The 22,477-nt window shown below is 35.9% G+C and overlaps 1 protein-coding gene across 11 annotated transcripts in view; it reads right to left on the bottom strand.

Moving 5' to 3' along the window:
- Positions 1-22,477, bottom strand: part of Dlg2 (discs large MAGUK scaffold protein 2) — a 1,165,863-nt gene that overhangs the window by 394,391 nt on the left and 748,995 nt on the right. For all 11 annotated transcript variants that reach the window (XM_076843911.2, XM_076843917.2, XM_076843908.2 and 8 more), the window contains one exon: positions 9,172-9,240. In XM_076843911.2, the coding sequence (XP_076700026.1) occupies positions 9,172-9,240 (69 nt within the window). The remainder of the gene's footprint in view (positions 1-9,171; positions 9,241-22,477) is intronic.

Genomic DNA, 22,477 nt, shown 5'->3' with positions numbered 1-22,477 from the left:
TCTCCTTTGCAAAACTGAGTAGGCAGTGAAGAGTATGGCTCAGTTCTACACTTCGATGTGGCTTTTACAGACTTGTGCCTAGATGGAAAAATCTCCAACTCTTGATACCAGCTCATGTGAGCTTAGAATTTCCTTAATTTGAAGAGACTGCTGTTTTACCCTTCAGATTTGGTAGTCACTTGATAAAAATCCCTGGACCTGCATAGGATCAATGCTTCTAGTTTCCCCAAGACAGCTGCTTATTCTTTTGTTCTGAAATTACATAGATAAATCTCAGTGACTTGCTGCAATATTCCACATTCTTTCACCCCCAGCAGACTGGGAGCTCTTTAAAGGCAGAAATTGGACCCTTTTCCACACAGAATGTTTTGCATATACTAGACATCCTGTAAGTGCTTACTTGAATGAATGAATACAAGGTTAATCAATCCAATCAGTGACTAATCAAATGGATGGATGAATGATGTTTGTCACCTGCCCAGTACTTCTTGAGCACTCTGATTGTCCATGAAACAAGGAGGGTCCTTTATGATCCTTTGGTCAATGGAGGTGTTAACTGACATCTTAAAAGTGGACTAAACATTTGCCAGACTGAAAATCAGCAGAAAGATTAAATAAAGATCACTGACTTATTTTTTTCTGGTAGTAGAATGGCATCTGGACTGTGGCATAAAATATGGATGTGCTTTCTTTTAAGTCTCCTATAATTGGATGAGAGAAGGAAGTAAACAGAAATCCTAATAGAATTTGAAAGTCTCTGAGGGATTTGAAATATATGCAGAGAAAAACAGTAGATTTAGTTTGGATATAAAAGATGGATGTCTCATGATGAATAATCTAATGAAGGCTGATAAATGATGCTCAAAACAATCCTTTTTATTCCCTACTCTCCCCAGGCAAGCCACCTCCCAGGTCATAGTCAGGCAAGGTAAAAATCATAGTAAAAACAATTCTATATGAGGGGTTAAGTCCAAGGTCAAGGATAATATCCAGTACATCTGCATCAGACTGGACTGATGCTTATCTAGTCATGTGATGAATGAGCAACCAGAAAGCCACTCTGACCAGGACTTTTGTCTAGACTCATTTTTTTGTGAATGCTAAAAACAGGATGGGGAAGGAGTTTTATTATTCAGAATAAAAGACAGGATGAGATATCTGTGACATTTCTGTCAGGGCAGGCTGTTCTAGTGGCATGAGTATGTGGTAGGAGACAGGCATCTATGCTGCTGCTAAGGCTGCTTTCCTTCTTGAACATGTGGTTGTGAGAAGTCCACTTACCCTACCCTACATCTGAAAATAGGATAAATAAATGATTCTTACTCAGCCACCTTATAGAGTAATCTCCCTGAGACACATTTGTAAATTATAATTCTAGTACATGGGGAATGAATGGAAAATGAGGAGATAAATTAAAGAGAAAACTTTAAAAATAAATGGAGAGTAAAGAATGAAAATATGGAGATAAGTTAGGAAAATAAGTGAGGGCAAGGAAAGGAGTTGGTAAAGGAGAAGGGTAGGAAGCAGTAAGGGCTGCTTGGAAGGATCTCCAAGTTCCTGCACCCAGGCAGGTAAACAAGCACCTAATATACCAAACACAACCACAAGAATAGCAGAGCTCATCAGAGATGGGACTTAGATAATCACGTGTATGTAGAGGACGTGTAGTTCTGATAAACAAATGGAAGTCTCCATCAGATGGTGTTTCCAGAGGAGACAGGGAGTCAACCATGAGTCAGCCTCCTTATTATATATTTCTAAATGGAAAGTGCTACTGAATTCATGTTGTTCTAGTCTGTGCTCAGCTCAGTAACATGCTCAGACAGATTTGTAATCATTGCTTGTGTGGGAATTAACAATGGCCTTTTCTCTTTGTCTAGTTACCACCTAACTTGTCATTCTCATGAGAGCCCATGACCTCCATGACAAGGTCAGTTCCTCTCTCATAGGCACTTAGGGTATCAGAGGCCCTTTGCTCACAGAGCTTGGCACAGTCCTGGATTACATTTGTTTGTGTTATTATTCGACTGATGTCTCCTTCTCCCCACCAGACAGAGCAGAGTTAGTGTCTGCTTTGCTCATCATTCTGTTCCCAATTGAATTATTGATTGGTAGCCTCATAAACAGAAGCAAATCAGCAAGGGCAGCCTTAATACTAGAGAGATATTATAAAAAGAACAAAACTCAAAGAGGGATGTGGTGCAAATAGAAAGAGAAGCTTGGTGCTGGGACTGTAATTAGGAGGTTTGTGACTGTGGAAGTCTTTCTGACAGTTTGGGCAGCTAAACCCTGTCATGAAATAATGGTTCCTGTATTCATTTTTGCTAGCCTAATAAACTTGCAATGGGGTGCCTTTTGTTTTCCTCCATGGTTCATTAAGCATATTAACCAGTTCATCAGTGTTGTCTCAATCAACATCATGGGTGACCATAATACTATTAGATTAATAACTATGAATATGATTAAGGGGGAGGGAGGATTTCCTAGTTGAATATTCTGCAGCACAATGTTTGGGGTATGTTTAATTATGTAATGATGAAGAGGAAGTTTTTTCACAATTTATTTTGAGGCCTTTATTAAACTAATTTATCAAAAAATAAAATGGTTTGCCAAGGGAAATATGCATACTGATTAACAAGTACTCATATTGGTGTTGAACTATGCACAGAAAATAAGGACTATTTACACACACACACACACACACACACACACATAAAATCCTAAATAAAATTCCCCAGTGAATTCTCTGGCATCCCTCCAAGAATAAATTCCAACTCTTTAGCATTGAGCAGCCCTTGGTATGTGAGGCCACTAAACAGACAGCCCAGCAGCTCTCAGTAACTAGAGCCCTGATCTGTTACCTCATGTTTCTTCCAAGTCCTTTTGGATAAAACATAAGCCAGCAGTGTGGAGTTATAAATCATCCACTTTTTCTAATTCAGTACATTTCAAGGTGAATGACATCTCTTTAGGAGTTCATTCCACTTTTATTAACATTCTTTTATGAAACTGGATTTTTGACAATGACTTTAATGACAACAAATTTCAAAACCTCAGAAATCATTTTGAACTCAACTTTGCATTTCAATGCCTTATTTAGGCCTCCAAATTGGTCAGTTTGTAATAAAAGTTATGTGCTCTGTTATTACAAAACACACAAAAGATTTAAAAAAAAAAAAATTTTGCAGAGTGGTTGCTTAAACAGTAGATGGCGATAGAAGTCCAGGCCCTGTGAGAGAATTAGGATCCATGTATTGATAGCCCTTAAATATTTCCTAGCTCTCAGCAGCCTCAGCATTTTCAGCACTGATAAATTTTTGGTACTTCTTAAAGTTTGCGGTGATGACACCTTTTATGTTTTCAGCTCTGCATGTGTAAAGAAGAAAGATTACAAGACCGAGGAAAGGATGCTTTATGGATTCAGGAAATGAAAAAAAAAAAAAAAAAAAGCATCAGTAGGCAACAGAAATGGGGCTAAGGAAAATTGAACTGACAGCTAATTTGAGAACAGAGGCAGAAACTTCAAGATAGGAGAGATGAAGAGGAAACGTGATGGCAAACTGGGGAAACCTGTTCTGAGGTTATTTCCAGCCCCTACCAAATGCATCTGCTGAGGCTTAAATTCTAGAGACTACTTCCCCCAGGGATGGGAGAGGGTCTGGATGCTCTTGAGTTCTCCCATCATGGAGGATCCTTTAGCAGGTGACCCTCAGCAACAGTACAGCTGGTACTCTCGCCCAGAGCTTTCTCTCTTAAGAAACAGGTCTGTCTTAATTGGACTGCAAATCCCAAACCTAAGTAGTTTTTAATGGGGAAGAAGTTTCATTTCTTTTGAGCACTTCTAAAAACCAACCAGTTTGTCTTCTCTTTTTCTTACATTCTCCATAAACAAATTCTTTAAGCAGCAGGAGAGTGAGAGCAAAACAGAGGGTGAGAAGTACATATAGTGTTAATACACACATAATCCTCCATACTTAACTTTCCTGTTTGGGTGGTTAGTTAAATGTCTATTGTAAACAATGGCTCCAATTTTTAACCAGTGACCTCAGCAACTAATAACCTGAATTAAAACTTCTCTTTGAAATTTGAAAGAATTCCTCTGCATTAATCATCATATTAGGCTCCTTCAGACTTTTCTTAGTGTGCTTTTGGGGTCAGGGTGTAGGGGTGCATTGGAGGAAGTTGAGCGTTAATGCCCACTGTCCTCCAAGTGTGTGGGTAGAGATGATTCAAGCCAACTGTTCCAGAGGGTTAGCCACTCAGATTCCAGTGGTTCCTCAGAAGTTCAGGATCCATATCTAGGAATATTCTTACATGTGCATAAGACAACCTTTTGTCTCAAAATGTTAAGAGTTGGAAGACATTTGAGAAATGGTCTATTTCCTTCAACCTCATTGCTTTTTGTGGTAACTGAGATCAGTTAAAATACACAGAGTAGGAAGAAGCAGCTCTGGGGTATAGGTCCTGACTCAGTGATGATCTGTATTTTAGGTCACTTTCTGTAGTGATCATATATTTTGAAACTAAATGTCTGGGCACATAGATTAAGTAGAACAGCATCATCCTGAGAAATTTGAAGCATATTTAACCGTAAATCAACCTCTTCTACTGAGGCAAAAGGAGTTTGGTAGAAAATGAGAGAGAATAATTCCATTCAAGGTGGTGTTCCCAGAGTGTTCCTTGGAAAGGATGCCTGCCCAGGCCCCCACATGGGTACATCAGAGTCTCCCAGGCCCCCATGTTATCAAGAGCCTTGAATGTGCTTAGAATATGAGAAGAATTTCTCTTGTGGCTAACAGTGGCCTGTGGCTGTCCCAGTGCAATTGACTGTCCTTTTGCAAAAATATAATAATGATATCAAAATACAGAGCAGTTTAATCTGAAAGGATGAGTTCCCTTAGATGTACCTGTTTATAGGCAAGACTACTTTTTTGTTCTCTTTTGGATACTCACAGACTTCTGGATTTAAGATTATTTTTGGGTGGGGCCAATTATTACACTAACCATTTATCCCACAGAGAATTCCTTCCACAGCATCCCTGAATGTGGCCATCTAGTTTCTTCTTAAATGCTTTTTGTAAAGGTGGTCAACACATTCCAGAGCAGCTGTTTCACTGACATGAAAACATTTCTTACTAGAAAATTTTTTCTCTAAGAATGCCTCTAAAATTACCTTGAAATTTTAGAATATGAGGAGGATAACATAAAATAAAGTGTATTTTTCTGGATTAAAAAAAAGCTTTTTGAGTAGCTAAAGGTATTTCTTAATCCTAGCAGCATTAGCAAAGAACTACAGGTTTTTGCACATGATTTTCTGTTCCTTTCTTTTTGAACCTCTATCCTTCTCCAAACACATTCCTCAAAATTTAATTTTTGTCACCTCCCTTGAGAATCCTACTTGACTTCCCAGAGGCAATCCATCTCACCATTTCAGCCTTAGTTCTAGTGGTCACTCATATTGCTAAAATAATGCTTATATTGAGTATTTCTTTAAATTCTATTTTGTTTCCAAAACCACCTCTGTTTCCATAGGATAGCCTTTCTCTTTGCATGTGTGTTTTAATCTTGTGTGTGCTATTTTGCAGGTTTTGTTGAAATGTTTGGTAACTTGCAGCTGTCTATTCACATTTGACAATTGAGTAGTAGAACAGCTGACAGGGGATGTGGATAAAGTCCAAGCCTTTTTTAAATGAAAAGTTTCAAGTTAGAGGAGCAAATCTGAAACTGCCAGATAACTGGTATACCCTAATGGGCTCTGCTGTGGGGGCTGACACTCAAAGTAGCTCATCTAGGCTTGCCAGGAGAGTGATCCTATTTCTTCAGACAAGAATCTTGCCTGGAAGCTCTTTTGCACTCTAGGCTGTGTGCTGAGTTGGGGCATCTTTGTTCCTCTTCTCAGAGTTTGTCTTCCATCCTATTTCTTGTCACTGCCCTGAAGTCTCTGAGTTTCCTGGGTTCCTCTAAGCAGATCTTCTCCCTTCTAAGCTGCAGGACCCTTCACACAGTGCTAGTACCTTGTGGTGGAGTGTTTTGTGGGTGACATTCCCAAACAACAACTCTAGGAGAAGCCATTCACATGGAATGCAGTAGCTTCCCCTTATCCACATTTTGCTTTCTTCAGCTCCAGTTATCCACAGTCAACCATGGTCTGAAAATATTCAATGGAAAACTCCAGAAATAAGCAATTCATGTTTTACATTATGCTCCATTCTGAGTAACATGATGAAATCTTTGCTCTCTTTGCCCAGGACATGAATCATCACTTCCTGCAGTGTAACCACACTATACATGCGAACTGCGTGGCTTGTGAGATAGCTCACTTGGTAGCTGTCTCAGTTACCAGGTGGTTTGACTAGTACCACAGTGCTTTTGTTCAAGTAGCCCTTTTTTTACTTAATAATGACTACAAAGCATAAGAGTGATTCCACTGGCAGTTCAGATATGCCAAAGAGTTAAGCCCCAATGTGTTTCTTTTAATTGAAAAGGTAGAAGTTCTTGACTTAATAAAGAAAAGAAATTGTATATTGAGGTTACTAAGATCTAAGTAAAAATGAATTTTCTGTCTATGAAAATGTGAAGGAAAAAGGAATTCACGCTTATTTTGCTATTGCATCTCAAAATTATGGCCACAGTGATAACTGCTTAGCTAAGATAGATAAATCAATAATTACAGCATTTGGTACTATTTACAGTTTCACATATATCCTGGGGGTCTTGAGATTTGTATCCCTAATAGGTAAGAGGAGATTACTGTCCAACATGTAGATGGTGGCCCCTGTTTCCAAGGGTAATCTAAAATCAGGACTACTTTGATCTGCTTCATCCACCAGTACATATCATTGGCTTTTTCTTGTCCAGAAATGTGACATTTTGGCCTTTGATACAGACTTTCATTCCCTTTATCACTATGGGATTCTCCCTTTTAAAATTCCACTAGCTGCCTTTTAATAGTGTCTCAGGAGGAAGAGGAGATTAAAGTGTGGGCTGTGTCTGTCAAGTTGAACCCAGAGCACAGAGCTCACACTGTCATTGGGGATATTATTCTGCCTTGTTTTGTCTGGCATAGGTACAGATGATTCAGATATCAATTTAAAAACAGTGGTGACAGAGGCTCAGTTAAGACAGTTTTGTTATCTCCAAAGATCAGCTTAACTGGAAATCAGAACTATCTCCACTTATTTTATATTAAGTAAACAGAAACTTGGGTGCAAGTTATATAAAGGTATGACATTTTAAACTATATTTATTTTTAAATATCCTACGTAGTTGCTGTCAAGAAAACATTAGGAAGAAGAGTTTTGAAATAACATATTTCCACTAAGCAATTTAACAACTTAATGGGAAATCTGCTAAAGACTCATTAGTCTATGTAAAATGAAAAATAACTTTCCCTCTGTGTTCAGTAACAAAAATTATATGCCCCATTAGCTCTTGATCTGATAGCCAGTTGGGCACATGCAGCATGAACTTCAGTGTTCTGTGTTTTATTGAGGATCACTGAGATTTTTTTCTTCTAAATATTCCAGCAATGGGAAATTATTTAAAACCCAAATCTTTTATTTTATATTCAGAAATGCTTTACATAACTAAATGCATACATAAGCATTTTAGAACAAGTGTTAAAACTGAGTCTTCAAACTAATTTAAGTGCTAAATATTTTTGCTTGTTTTTTCAGAACTCTTAACTAAGTATGTATTCAACTAGTACTTATTGAGATTCTAATATGTACCTGCTACTTTTATAAAAGTTGGTAAGTTCTGTACTATTCTCCCCTTTGGCTGGTTCATCTTATGAAGCTAAAATTAGTAATTATGTCTGTAGCAGAGTTCATTTAAAGCAAGAGAAAAAGAGTGGAAAATGAAAAAAAATGCTCATTAGCAAACTCTTAATAAGCTTTTATTAATAAGAAAAAATAAAGAAAAGATTTGAAAATGGATTTAGAAGGAAATGCCATTACTTAACATTTCTAGAGGAAGTCATTGAGTTAATGATCCAAATGTGGAATGGTAGCAACCCTAAGCCTGGCCAAGAAGGCTGTTCATAAGGAATAAGACAGGTAAAGAAGAGATAACTGGTGAGATTTGTCTCTACACCCTCCCCTCTACTACAAGCAACATTCCAACAACAAAGAATGCATGTGAATCTCCAAAACAATAGCTTATTGATTCTATGTAATGATTTATTATCAGAGTAAATTATAGCTCTTCATCATTTTTTATGCTAGGAAATTCTTTACTATTTTTAACTTTGTCTGATTAGGGTTTAAGAAAACTTTTCATGAGCTGGGGATTTGGCTCAATGATATCAGTGGTAGAGTGCTTGCCTAGTGTGTACGAGACCCAGAGTTCTATCCTCAGCACTGCCAAAAAAAAAAAAAAAAAGTCTTCATATCATTACAGAGCACAGAACCATATGGTAGAATCAGACTTGATTTTGTACTATTTTTTTGTAAGTAGTATAAGAAAATTATTTAATCTCTCTGAGAATCATGGTTTAGGAAATAAAAAAGATATTTATCTCAGAGAATGATTTTGGAATGAAACCAGATAAGATGTATTGATAGAAGAGGGATGGATGGATTGATAGAAATATTGAGAGAGAGAGAGAGAGAGAGAGAGAGAGAGAGAGAGAGAGAGAGCCTGGCACGTAATAAGCACTCAATAAATGCTACTTTTTTTTCTCTTCCCTTGCAGAAATGTCCACGAACTTGGGTTGTTGGGCAAATATCCATGAATGCATCAGTTCTCAGCTCAAGAGTTACATATAGGGCTGGGTGTGTAGCTCAAAAAAACCTTAGAAGTTATATTTTCTCTGAAACCACACTGACTTGCTCTTCTAGCTGCTTTTGATGCCTCTTCTCTGTCAGGAACCCCTCCTGTATCCTTCATTAATCTCTTATATATATCTTCTATACTATGCAATGCTTATACCGTATTGAAAGTATGAGAGTGTATTCTATTATTCACATTAGACAATGAGCCCCCTGAAGGCTAAGATAAGATTTTATTTAATTTGTTAAATCTAGTACCTAACAGTTCTTGGCACATAACATGAGCTACATAAATGCTTATGACATGGGAGAAGAGAGAGATGAGAGAAAGAGGCAGGGACACTGTCTTTAGGTTCAAAGGCTGCACATTTTAAGAGGATACTCTGAATTATTATCTTACCCTTCTAGGGAGATGGCCCGTTGGAGAGTCACTGAAGGCTGACGGGTCGCAGTGCTGTGTTGGGAATGACTGCAAGAAAAGAGAAAAAAACAGAACATGGCTCATTCATTTAAAATGTCTGAAAATTTTAACAGCCTTATTGTCAATATTTAAATATAGAGAGTAAAGATGAAATCTTTGGTGATAAGTAGAATAACTCACAGAAATATGGCAGTTTATCAGATAAAGGGGTCAATGTATCCTCATAATTTGAGTTCAACATGCATTGTTCTAAAGTAACCTTTAAATGATAAGTAGAAGTAAAAAGAAACAAACATACTTAGAAATGTAAATTTTCCCCTTGGAATAAAACAGAGCATAAAACATAAATTTAATTATGATTCAACATATTTTTTGAGCTAATGAATATTTTCACTAATAAAATTTTATTTAAAGCCTAATCTATAAAACACGAGTAGTATTTCATTGGTATATATTTATTTATTAGCTGTTTTTGTAACATTTGTAAAATTAATTAATAACAAACTGTTGAATTTAAAAAGCTTGAAAAATAAGGATTTCAGCTGCATTTTAATCTTAAAATTTAATGTAATTCTTCATTTTGTTTTGGTTGCATGTAACAAGAGAAAAAAGGTTTTTTAGATAAACAGTTGAAATAAAAATAGTAATATCTAATATTTACTGAGCAATTATTTTCACTTTGTCACTTCCTAAAGTGCATAATATGTTTACACCTTTTAATTCTAATATCTCCACAAGGTAGTTTCAATTTAATTAATGAGGAAATTAAACTATAAAGAGGTTTAGAAGCTAAGTCAAAGTCACATGGTAAATAAATGTGCTTGAAATGCCATCTCTCTTTTCTGTCTGATTGTGGAGTCATTATTCTTAACCATCATGCTATCATAATTTTTCATATTTGTAAGAATTTTCCTTGCAATCTCAGAATATTCTTCAATTAGAATGAGATGGAGGTAGATCTTTCATCTGAAAAAGGCACAATAATAATCCAAGAGCAAAACAATTTGAATGAATTTTTAATTTTAGTTTGTAGTTTGTTAATTTATTATTTTAGTTGAAATATTCGCTGCACATATATGTGGGATATGAATGTGTGTATATAAACACATATGTATAAAGAAAAATCTGAGTCAAATATTTATAGAGCATTAGACAACTTTGCAAAGCTCTAGGATTTCTCAGCACACATCTTGAAAACACTGACATTGCCACACAGAGCCAAGTTATAGACTGCAGAGATTTTCATTCAGAATGTTGGTTATTTGGAGTGAGAAGGGATATCTCTCTCTGAGTAGCATTTTGTCATGACATGGATGACATTTATCTAAGGCTAGGGGAGAAGAATTTTCATACCAGAGCTAAATCCTAAAGAATGACTTCAAATCAAGGATTACCTTTTGTGTTCCTCACAGAGCCAAGCACAACAGATACTCAATGAATGTGCTTTGAATAACCAGTGGAAAAGCAGGATTGCATTCAGGACTCACATCATGGGCCCAGAATGGCAGAGTTCAGAGCCTGACTCATCCACATCTCCCAATGTGACCTGCTTAATCTTAAACCTCTCTGTGTGTCAGTTCCTCATTTTTACCACCTATAAAAATAGTAATAGTGCTTTCCTGGTAGAGTTGCTATAAGGATTCAGAATACATTGTTCACAACAATGTCTATTGCACACTAAGAGCTATATTTTACATAGATAAACTAAGGTAATTTGGGAGAAGGTGTACTTTGAGATATTTAGTAATAAAAAAGAGTATCTATTTAGATTCTTTTGTTAGACATATAGTTAATACACAAGCTTTATATTTTAGCACAGCATACAACTTTGGTGATAAATATAAAATTAAAAGCATTTTCTATTATGAAACATTATAAAATTAATGAGAATCAAAGTAGAAGATATATAGAATGATTAAGTTTTGCTTAATGTATAGTATGAGGACTATAGTTAATAAAATTATATTATATTTGGGATTTATGCTAAATAAGTAGATTTTAGCTGATTTTGCCTCAAAAACAAAACAACTGAAAAGGGTAACTGTGTGTGATGATTCATGTTTTAATTTGCCTCTGGATAGTAATCCTTATACTGTTATGTGCTTATCATATGATGTTGCATATCTTAAATGTACACAATAAGTTTACTTAAAAATTATGGCAAGAAAAGTAGGAGAAAGTACAAATATTCATCCATCCATTCTTCCATTACTGTCTCTCTAACTTTAAGGAGTTATCTAATTTAATTCTCATGGTCGTTCTATAAGGTAGATATGAGTATGTCTGTTTTATATTTAAAAAAACCCAAACACTTTGAATTTACACAGCTTGTCAGAAATGAACAGCTTATAAATGTGGAACAAAATCAAAATTAGAGCCTATCTTTTGCCAAGTGTACGTCCTTTCTACATATCTTCCTGACTCTATATGTCTACGTGTATTTCACTTAGTTCAATATATATATGAATATATGCAACTTCATGTCCTATGCTTTTCCTAACATTATAATTTAAGCATTTCTGATAAGAGCTCTATAATTATTATTTTGGTGTTATATAGTATTACTTCCTATGAAGATATAATTTATTTACTTATTCTTTATAGCTGAATATTTAAGTTACTTTTATTATTTTAATAATATAAACAGTATTATAATTATCATGTTGTTATCAATTACTTTTTTCATGTTCTACAACTTCTTTTTGAGGTATTTCCCCAAATGCATCAAACATTATACTCTTGATTTATGTCATTAATTTTTAAAAGCTTTGTATAATGTTATTGCCCCTAAAAGGTGTGTGTGTGTGTGTGTGTGTGTGTGTGTGTGTATCATTACCAGTTTTACCTAGTTTTACAAATATTGGCATCATATGTTTTTAATTCCCTGAAAATTTAATAGGTACAAAATGACATCCAGATTTGCAATGAACATTTCTTTTTTAGTGAGAACATTTTTCACTATGTGCTTATTTGCTAATTGTATTTCTTTTGTACAATGAGTCTAGTCCTTTCCACTACCATTTATCTTCCACTAGTTTGTTCAGAAAGTAATGATAGTTCTTGGGTGAAGACTGATGATTCTTACTAAGGGAGATTCATGAGTAACTGGAATCCCTGATAATGTCCTCATTATTAGCCCAGCCCACATAATTAAAGCAAAGAAATATTCAGTATTCTCTATTGACTTATCACTACCTTATGACTAATTATTAGTCTATCCTAAATTATGCCAATTAATGTCCCTTTTAAAGTTTTAGTGACACTTAAATGAAAATAATACCATGAAGTGCTCAGAGAATTTGACTCCTTTTATGTTACACAGGAAAAGTCAGCCAGTTTCTCTTAAATTTGAAGCAGATTTTTTTTACAACATATAATTACCCTTTTATTCTATGAAAACAAATACAGTGGATTATTTGATAGTCAAGACCTAGAGACAGACGTGAATTTCTATAACTTCCAGATAGCAATGTCTAAACCACACCTGCAGGGGACATACTTAAAATAGTATGGGAGCTGCCAGACAGTGACAGTAAGTGGTATTTTAAGAAACACTAAGCATCTCTTCTTGGGATGAAACAGATTCCATTCTTTCCATATTGTTGTTTACATGGACACTGTGTTATAGAGCTACTGTGATTAAGAATGATAGGCAGCCAGTGCCTGTCTCCTCCACCTCCTCAGGCAGAGCCCAGCCACATGAATTCTGAGAACTCCAGAGAAAAAGCCAATGCAAGAAAGCACAGCCAATACTTATAACTTTCAACACTGGAACGCTAAGGGCTTGGAGTGTTCTTCATCTTAAAAACCCTTACTCTCAGTCTACCCTCCTCTTCTGAGTTACCATGTTCCTAGAGACCATCCAGCACCTCTTCTGTGAAGTAGCTGTGACAGTTTCCTGCCTTCCAGCTGACCCAGTGTCTATGCTGCCACCCCATCAGTTCCACACATCCATAGCAGCACCAGGACTGAGACCACCACAATTTATTCATGTGCCTGTTTTTCCTACTAAATTAAATATACCTTGTGAGCAAGTTTTGGACTTATCTGTACAGTCTCAATCCAGGCTTGACACAGAAGATACTCTTTCACTTTTTTTTTTTTTTTTTTTTGTATTGGGGATTGAACTCAGGTGCACTCAACCACTGAGCCACATCCCCAGCCCTATTTTGTATTTTATTTAGAGACAAAGTCTCCCTAAGTTGCTTAGCACCACACTTTTGCTGAGGCTGGTTTTGAACGTAGATCCTCCTGTCTCAGCCTCCCAAGCCGTTGGGATTATAGGCATGTACCACTATGCCCAGTTTTTCACTGTCTTTTTGAGTAGTGAATATCATGGATTGAATTCCACCTTTATGAACTCTGCCCCATGACATATCTCTTTAAAACTTTGTGACAACATGGAGAACTAGGCAGTACATCCATTTTTGACAGAAATTAAATTAAGTCCCATATCTCTCAGCCAGTAGGAGGCACGAGTAGACCTTAGGTTGGCTGGCTCCAGAGTGCTTGGTGCTCTGAGACAAACCATGTTGTCTTATTAAGTATTAAATCATGGCTCTGATCAGACCATAGAAAGACATGTTTTGTTAGGAAATACTGAACTCTAAGTATCATTGAAAAGTTTTTTTTTTTTTTTTTTGGGTGGGGGGAGTACTGGTTCCGAAAGTTTAGAAAGGTGGAATTCAGGGGCACTTGACCACTGAATCACATCCCCAGCCCTATTTTGTATTTTATTTAGAGACAGGGTCTCACTGAGTTGCTTAGCACCTCGCTTTTGCTGAGGCTGGCTTTGAACACAAGATCCTCCTGCCTCAGCCTCCCGAGCTGCTGGGATTATCGGCATATGCCACTGTGCCCAGCTATGTTTTTGTTTTGTTTTGTGTTTTTTGGTTTAAAATAACACAAATATTTTTCACCATGTAAGCCAAACTTCCATGTCGGTGGCTTTTGAAGAACATCATCACTTGAGAACAATTTCTCTGTCCTATATACACTAGCTCAAGCGTAAGTCTTAGACATTTATGAATATCGGAGCAATGAAAAATGAGTGAATAGGATGAGCAGGACAAAGGCCTAGCACCATGTCATAGCACTGATTTCTGGGGAAGTCTCTGTCACCTGGTAGAAAAATCAGTGGCACCAACTCCATATTTAGGTTCCTTGGTTGATGTGCTAAATCAGCTGATTGGGAAGTAAACCTTACCAAGACTTTTAAATTAAACCCCTATCTCTCACCATGCACAAAACTTAACTCAAAATGGAATTAGGAGTTAAACTAGAGACTCTGCGTCTAATAGAAGAAAAAGTAGGCCCTAATCTTCATCATGTGGGATTAGGCTCCAACTTCCTTAATAAGACTCCAATAGGGCAAGAATTAAAACCAAGAATCAATAATGGGAAAGAATCAAACTAAAAAGGTTTTTTTTTTTTTTTTTTCTCAGAAAAAGAAACAATCTGTGAGATAAACAGAGAGCCTACATCCTGGGAGCAAATCTTTATCCCTCACACATCAGTCAGAGCACTAATCTCTAGGGTATAAAGAACTTAAAAAGCTAAGCACTGAGAAAACAAATAACCCAATCAACAAATGGGCCAAGGACCTGAACAGATACTTCTCAGAAGAGAATATATAATCAATCAACAAATATATGAAAAAATGTTCATCATCTCTATCAATTAGAGAAATGCAAATCAAACCAACTATAAGATATCATTCTCACTCCAGTCAGAATGGCAGTTATTATGAAGACAAACAACAATAAGTGTTGGCGAGGATGTACGCTCATACACTGCTAGTGGAACTGCAAATTGGTGCAGCCAATATGGAAAGCTGGGAATAGAACCACCCTCTCCTTGGTTTAGGACTTAAAAAAGGCATACTACAGGGACACAGCCAAATCAATGTTAATAGCAGCACAATTCACAATAGCTAAACTGTGGAGCCAACCTAGATGCCTCTTTTCATCCCTTCTTCCCCCCCTAGTCTCCTCTTTCTATTGTACTGATCTTCTATTTTTTTAAATTTGTGCTTTATGGATATACATAGAGATGAAATTAACTGTGGTATATTTATATTTGTTCATATCATCATGTGGTCAATTTCATTCCATAGTTCCCTCTTTTTTCCATCCCTCTCCCTCCCCCTCAACCACCTCCATCTACTCCACTTATTTACCTTCTATATTCATGGGATTCCCCCTCTAATTTCATTCTAGTTTCTAAGTATGAGAGAAAACATGGACCTTAACCCTAACTCTGGCTTTTTTTCATTTCTCATGATGTTCTCCAGTTATATTCATTTACTGAAAAATGCCATAATTTCATTCTTTATGGCTGAGTAAAACTCCATTGTGCATATATACCACAGTTTCTTTATCCATTCGTCTATTGACAGGCACCTGGGATGGTTCCATATTGTGAACTATGCTGCTACAAACATTGATGTTTCTGTGTTGCTGTAGTATGCGGATTTTAATGCTTTGCTTCACATGCAGAACATCATCACATCCTCCAAGATGCTGTTTATTCCTCCTATTGTTTTACTGACACTTGACATGACATTTTTGGTATAATTATTTATTTGTCCTGGTTATGCTGGACAAATGTTAATTAGGCACTTCTTATATACCAGAAATTGTGTGAATTGCTTAGGATGACTGATTGCTCAGTCTCATGGTCTTCAATAAATATCAGATAAAGAAGGAAATAGTGAAATCAAATGGATAAAAGTTTTCAGTACATTCCCATGCATACTTTGTTACCATCTAAGCTATGTTTAAAGGACATATATTTGATTTAAAATGTGGAGAAGTAAAAGGAGTCATTATAAGAAACTAGAAAAACATGATCAATACCAAGAAGGGTTTAAGTATGTGGTGCGTGCTGGGAATCTTGAGCAGCTTGGCTTGGCCAAAGCAGAGTGGAAAGTGATCAGGCCAGATAGCTGATAGAGGGTGGATAATGAGCACAATTAATATCTTGCCATGGGGATGGCTTTTTCTTAGTAGGCTTCCCAAGGATGGTAAGTGAGGGCCTTGGGGTATTAGGACGATGATATTTATGATTCAGAAAGGTAAACCTAAAAATGGTGTAAGCAATTGAAGGAAGATAAAAAAATCACAGTGGGGAGACTAATAGTTAATCATCATGATGGAGAAAATTAATAAATGCCTAAACTTGAGTAATGTTGTAGGAATTAAGGGGATACATTTATTTAATGTATTTGGAGGTAAAATATTCAAGAATGGATAAGAAGGAGTTATGGAGGAGGCATGTAAAACATTTTAAAATTAATTATTGACTGACACAAAATATTTATAAAGTACAATATGATGTTTTGATTGTGGAGTAATGATCAAGTCAGGACAATTAGCATATCAATCACCTTAATCTTTTTATCATGTCTTTATGGTGAGTTTATTTAAAAAAATCCCCTTTTAGCTATTTTGAGATTCACAATGTATTACTGTTAACTATGTTTGTCTGACTCTGCCACTGACCACCAGAACTTATTCCTTTTACCTAACATTAACTCATGGACCAACCCTTCCTCGTCTCTCCTCTATCATCTCTGGAAACCACTATTCTATCTCAACTTCTATGAGAGTAATATTTTTAGATTCCCCATGAATAAGAGCATTTGGCATTGGTCTTTCTGTACCTGGCTTATTTCACTTAACCTGATGTCCTCCAAGTCTATCCATGTTGTTGTAAATAACAGGATTTCATATTTTTTGACTATGTAGTATTGCATTGGGTATATGTACCACATCCTCTTTACCCATTTATCTGTTGATGGATGGTTAGGCTGATTCCATATCCTGGCTATTGTGATCAGTGCTGCAATAAACATTGGAGTTCAGGTGTCTTTAACACTCTGAAATAATTATCTTATTGGATAATATTCAATAGTGGGATTGCTGGATCATGCAGTAGTTGTATTTTTTTTTTTTTTGGAATCCTCCAAAATATTTTCCTATTGACTGTACTAACTTACATTACCACCAATAGTATATAAGAGCTCTCTTTTTGGAGAAAATACTTTGCTAGTGATCTGGCTGGAAGCATTATTTTAAGAGGCCTGTTCTTTCCAGGGTACAGGTGTAGTTGTGTTCTTTTCTGGAACTCCCAGATAAGACTTTGGTGTTCATGTGGGGGGGCTAAGAGAAATGAATTAATAGTTCTGTCATGGACTGTGAGGATCACAGCACTATTAGTAGAATCAAGATGTACATATGTGAAAAGGCAAGTATATGCGTGGATAAGAAAATATAAATGAGTTTGGTTTTGTAAAAGGTTAACACAATGTCCTGTTAAACATGTGAGGAATATGATCCTTAGCAGGTCAACTATAGTTAATAAAAATATCTTTCTTCTCTAGAGGATCCACATCTGGATCCTGATTAGCCACTGAGTGATTAAGATATGCCTTGAGTCTTGCACACCTACAAATAAATAGTCCTAACACATTTTGTTTCATATTTATAAATTGGTTTCAAAATTTCTAGTTATCTTTCCATGTATGTGCTTACATATTTCTTTTGATTTCTATTTAGGCCACAGAATCTAGACATGAACTCAGAGTTCCAGACGTGTTCAGACGAGGGCAGAGTGCCAAGAGTTGCTGATTTTCCTCCATCTGGATTCCATACTCTGGTAACAGAGCCCAATATAACATAGATTTCTAACTTCTGCTGAACTGTTTTGTTAAGTTTAGGGTCAACCTAACCTCTCATATGTTTTTGGCATCAAATGATTAAAGATAATATCTACTATGTACTTGTGTATTGGATTTTTAGAAACTCGATATAGTTGCATGTCAGATTTAATAATATTGATTTTGATCTAATTTTTAAGATTGCTAAGCTAACATTGGATCATCAATTCAATTAAATAAGTATTTATAAAACATTTAAAGTGTACTTGGTATTATAGAATTTCACCCTTTTTGTGTGTGTGTCATTTTCAAGTATCAGACTTTTTTTACATTTTTTACTTAAGTCAATTTATTACAATAAAGGGCAAAGATCATGCATTATAGCAGATTGTTACAATCTTTCCTCCATGTCAATATCTAGTCCTCAACACTCCCTGCTAAGTTCTCTTACTTGGGATCCTTTTAACAGATAAAGCAATTTTTCCTATGCCCTCAGTGACAGGAGGACTAAGTGCAATGCTTACGTCATAAATTTCTATTCCTTCCAGGTGACTCATGTGCTTATTAAGAATCAGTTGTGATCATTCTTAAATCTGCTTATCCCTATAGCACTTGTTTTTATTATTATACAGTTTGATCAAGTGTCATACAAATGAAGTATCAAGTGTTTGAAATACTTGTTTCTATCAAGAGTGAGCTTGTTGACCTAGAAATACTCAAAAATAATATATAGTTAGAACCATTACTGCCAAGTTAAATGTAAGAGTACAACTGCAAAGATCAGAAAATACTTATAAAATAAAGATTTTTTTCACTTAGCTTTTTGGTTCTACCCCCCCCCCCCAAAAAAAAAAAAACTGAATTAAGAATATGCTTTACGAAGGAAAGTAAAAAGTTTACTTTAGGAAAAATAAATGGGTCCCAATTTTCTGTTCTTACAACTCAAACTGGAATCCCAAAAATGTAAAAACATTCTTGGATTTGGATGTTGGTCAGAGATTGACAATGATACAGAAAATCTTGAACCCCTACCCGCTGGCCCACAAATGACGAAAACCACAATGTGTTGACTGATAGGCAAAAGTTCTGATGATTGATAAAAAGACAATGTGTTATATTGGACTAATAATGATTTGCTGAGAATTGAAATTATGAGCAATAAAGAAATCATGTAAACTGGAGCATGATTCTAAAAAAGAAGAAAAATATTACATCAAATTCAGGACCCTAAATTTTCATGCCATAGCTAAAGAAGCTAGAAATGTGGTTTTATTTTATGCATAAAAGCTTCAATCAGCAGTTAGCAATCCCATGGCTGCTAAAAAAAATTAAGAATGGAGGGGTTTTATTGGGGGAAATTTCACTTCTTTTTTAGATATCAGTAAATCGTTTATTTTGTTATGCTACTTTCTGTTATAGTTTTACACATTAAGGTGAAATAATTAAAGCATCCAAGTATCTTTTTTTCCTATGAAGTCCAAACTTTGACTAACAAGTTAGTATCTTGTCTAGTCCTGAGGTTTAAGAGAAACTCTGTCATATAGCTATTTAACAGGATTATCACCCAGGTATTAATTCTTTCCTTATCCTTAAAGAATATCTTGTGAGACCTTAGAATCTTCTTACAGAGATTTAGAAAGGTTCAGTTGCTCAATGAGAATGTAGTGATGTTGAAATCAGAACAAAAATTCTGATTTTTCTCGATCCTATGTCACGGTGACATCTTCAGATTCTCTAGGGCAGTTAAATGCTGAACATGACAGGCCATTCTAAAATTCTGCTCATCACATTGGGGATCTGGAGACTCTGAAGGTGAATTGCAATGTTGATTGAATCTCCAAGGCAAACTCTTTGCTTACTGAAATAATGAGGAATCTTGGTGTTGTGCCCTTAAACTGACCCACATGGGTTAGGACTGGTCTCAAAGCCTGAACCATTAGGAGTGAAATGCAGTGCTTTCATATAGGAGGCATCTTCCTGCCTTTACTCATTTTGTTTGTTTGTGGCTGGCTGTATATCATTCTTCTTGGCATTTGTGGTATACAAGCTGCATCTTAGAACGTAATAAGGAAACCAGTAATGTATGAACACGCATCAAAAAGCCCATTTCCACAAGAACTATTCTTTATAAGGAAAGTGAAAAACTGAATTTATAGTAGTTTAAATCAAATATTAGCTAGTTCATTTCAAAAAGGAAAATGGATTTTAGTTAGAAATTTTACATAAAATATAGACAAATACTACTGAACATCCAACATTTAGAGAATATTAAATGGGAAGATTTTTGTGTATGAATTGGGATTTTAGGCATCTAATTGATATTACACTGTATATCCCTTAATTTCACAGGAAACACTTTTTAGGATTACATTATAGTTTTACTCTTTGACAACATCAAAGCAGATTTGTGTAGAAAAAACTTATAGAAATAAGAAACATGGGTTTTCCCACCACCATGTGCATGAACTCAATGGACTTAGAAAAGTATACCCAAAGGACTTAAAAACAGCATACTACAGGGACACAGCCACATCTATGTGGAGCCAACCTACATGCTCTTCAGTAGATGAATGGATTAAAAAATGTGGCATATACAAAGGAATATTACCCAGCAATAAAAGAGAGTAAAATCATGGCATTTGCAGGTAAATGGATGGCGTTAGAGAAGATAATGCTAAGTGAAGTTAGATAATGCTAAGTGAAGTTAGCCAAGATGACACAGAGGAAAAACTGGTAGAGTTACCAGGAGGCCATAAACAATTTGAAGCCAAGTAAAAGCACAGCCTCTTTGTACTTTAGCAAGAACCTTCCATGATGACAAGTTAACCAAATGCTGAATGTTTTCTCTGACATAAGGAGGCTGATTCATAGTCGGGTATGGAGGGGGAACAAGGGAGAAATAGAGGATCTCTAGATAGTGCAGAGGGGTGGGAGGGGAAAGGAGGGGGCAGGGGGTTAGAAATGATGGTGGAATGTGATGGACATCATTACCCAAAGCACATGTATGAAGACATGAATTGGTGTGAATATACTTTGTATACCAACTAGAGATGAAAAATTGTGCTCTATATGTGTAATATGAATTGTAATGCATTCTGCTGTCATATATAAATTTTAAAAATTTAAAACATAAAAAGTCCTTTTATTTCCTTTGTTTTGATTTTTTCTTCAGTTTGGATAAGGACAATTGTTGTCCTCCCTGTCTATTAGGTGTAGCTTACAAACAGCCCTATGATGGTGAAGAAGTGTGAACTTGGGAGCCAATAGTCTTGGGTTAGGGATTTCTCATCCTTCTATTTGTTGTTGTTGTTGTTGTTGCTGCTGTGTATTGACCCCATGGCATGTTAGGCAAGTACTCTACCACTGAGCTAAAGGCCAAACCCCCTCATCCTTCTTAATTAGGTACTGAATCACCTAAAAAATTAAACAATCATCATAATGTTTTAATATTGTAGATATGAGTGCCTTCTCACATATTGCTCTGTAGGGGAAGAGAATAAAGCAACATATGTAATAGAAATTTTGAAAAGTGTGAAGCACAGTAAATAGTAAATGGAAATTGTTTTTATAGGGAGGCAGTGTGATACATATACATTAAGTATCTGTAACTAGTGATCTGAACTTGAAAAACCAAATAGCTTAAGGAACGAAAATATGGTCAGAGGTAAGACATGCTAAACAAACGGATTTGGCAATTATCTGAGATGGCTGAGTGAAGAGTCTAGGACAACAACTGTTTCTGATTAGGGTAGGTAGGTCAATGGTAGAATGAGAATAAATATTTGGGGGAAATATGATTATTAAATATTGTGGATAGTTGAGTTTGGGGGGAGATTCTATGTAGAATCAAGGTAGAAATATCTCATAAGACTCTTAGAAATTGGAATTTAAACTCAGTTCTGGTCTGAAGTGGTACATTTTGGAGCCAACATTGTACAAGTGTATTTGAAGCCATGAACATTCTTAGAAAGACTGTAAAGAAAAGAAGTTAAAACTGAGAGACTTTATGATGGCTAACATTATAGGATAAGTAGAGAAAGGTAAACTTGGAAAAAAGACTAGGAAGGAGCAAGAGGGAGGAAAACCAAGTGATCAGGAGGTAATGTCAGCCAATAAGGGAAGCAAGGAGATAGTTCCAAGGACAGTCCATTCAATAATTGCTTAAACAACTCAGGGATGGCACAGAGGAAAAACTGGTAATTGGAGTTACCAGGAGGCCATAAACAATTTTAAGCCAAGTTAAAACATAGTCTCTTTGTACTTTAGCAAGAGCCCTCCATGATGACAAGAGTTTACACAGCTGGAGAAGTGTTAGACACTGCCAAGAAGCCATGAGATGAAGTGAGTCTGAAGGCTGATACAAATTCCAAGTTTTCTATCCTAGTATTTCCAGGAACCAGTCTTCACAAAGCCTTTCTGTAGACCAAATGGAATAATTACCTTTCTCTCTGGCAAACCAGTGTAGGTGTCAAGGCAAAAAAAAAATGGAGCTTTTACTTTCTGTAATTTGGCTAGATTTTAATTTCAGTGAGAAATTGCCCTTATTCTACAATTTATTTTCCTTATTGATTTTCCATGCAGACAGCTGGAACATCCAAATAAATGTGGGCTATTTGGCTTGGTACA

Source organism: Callospermophilus lateralis, chromosome 2, assembly GCF_048772815.1.
Source record: "Callospermophilus lateralis isolate mCalLat2 chromosome 2, mCalLat2.hap1, whole genome shotgun sequence".
Lineage (NCBI taxonomy): Eukaryota > Metazoa > Chordata > Mammalia > Rodentia > Sciuridae > Callospermophilus > Callospermophilus lateralis.
The sequence above is the reverse complement of the archived record's forward strand: the minus strand, read 5'-3'. Positions and strand labels throughout refer to the sequence as shown.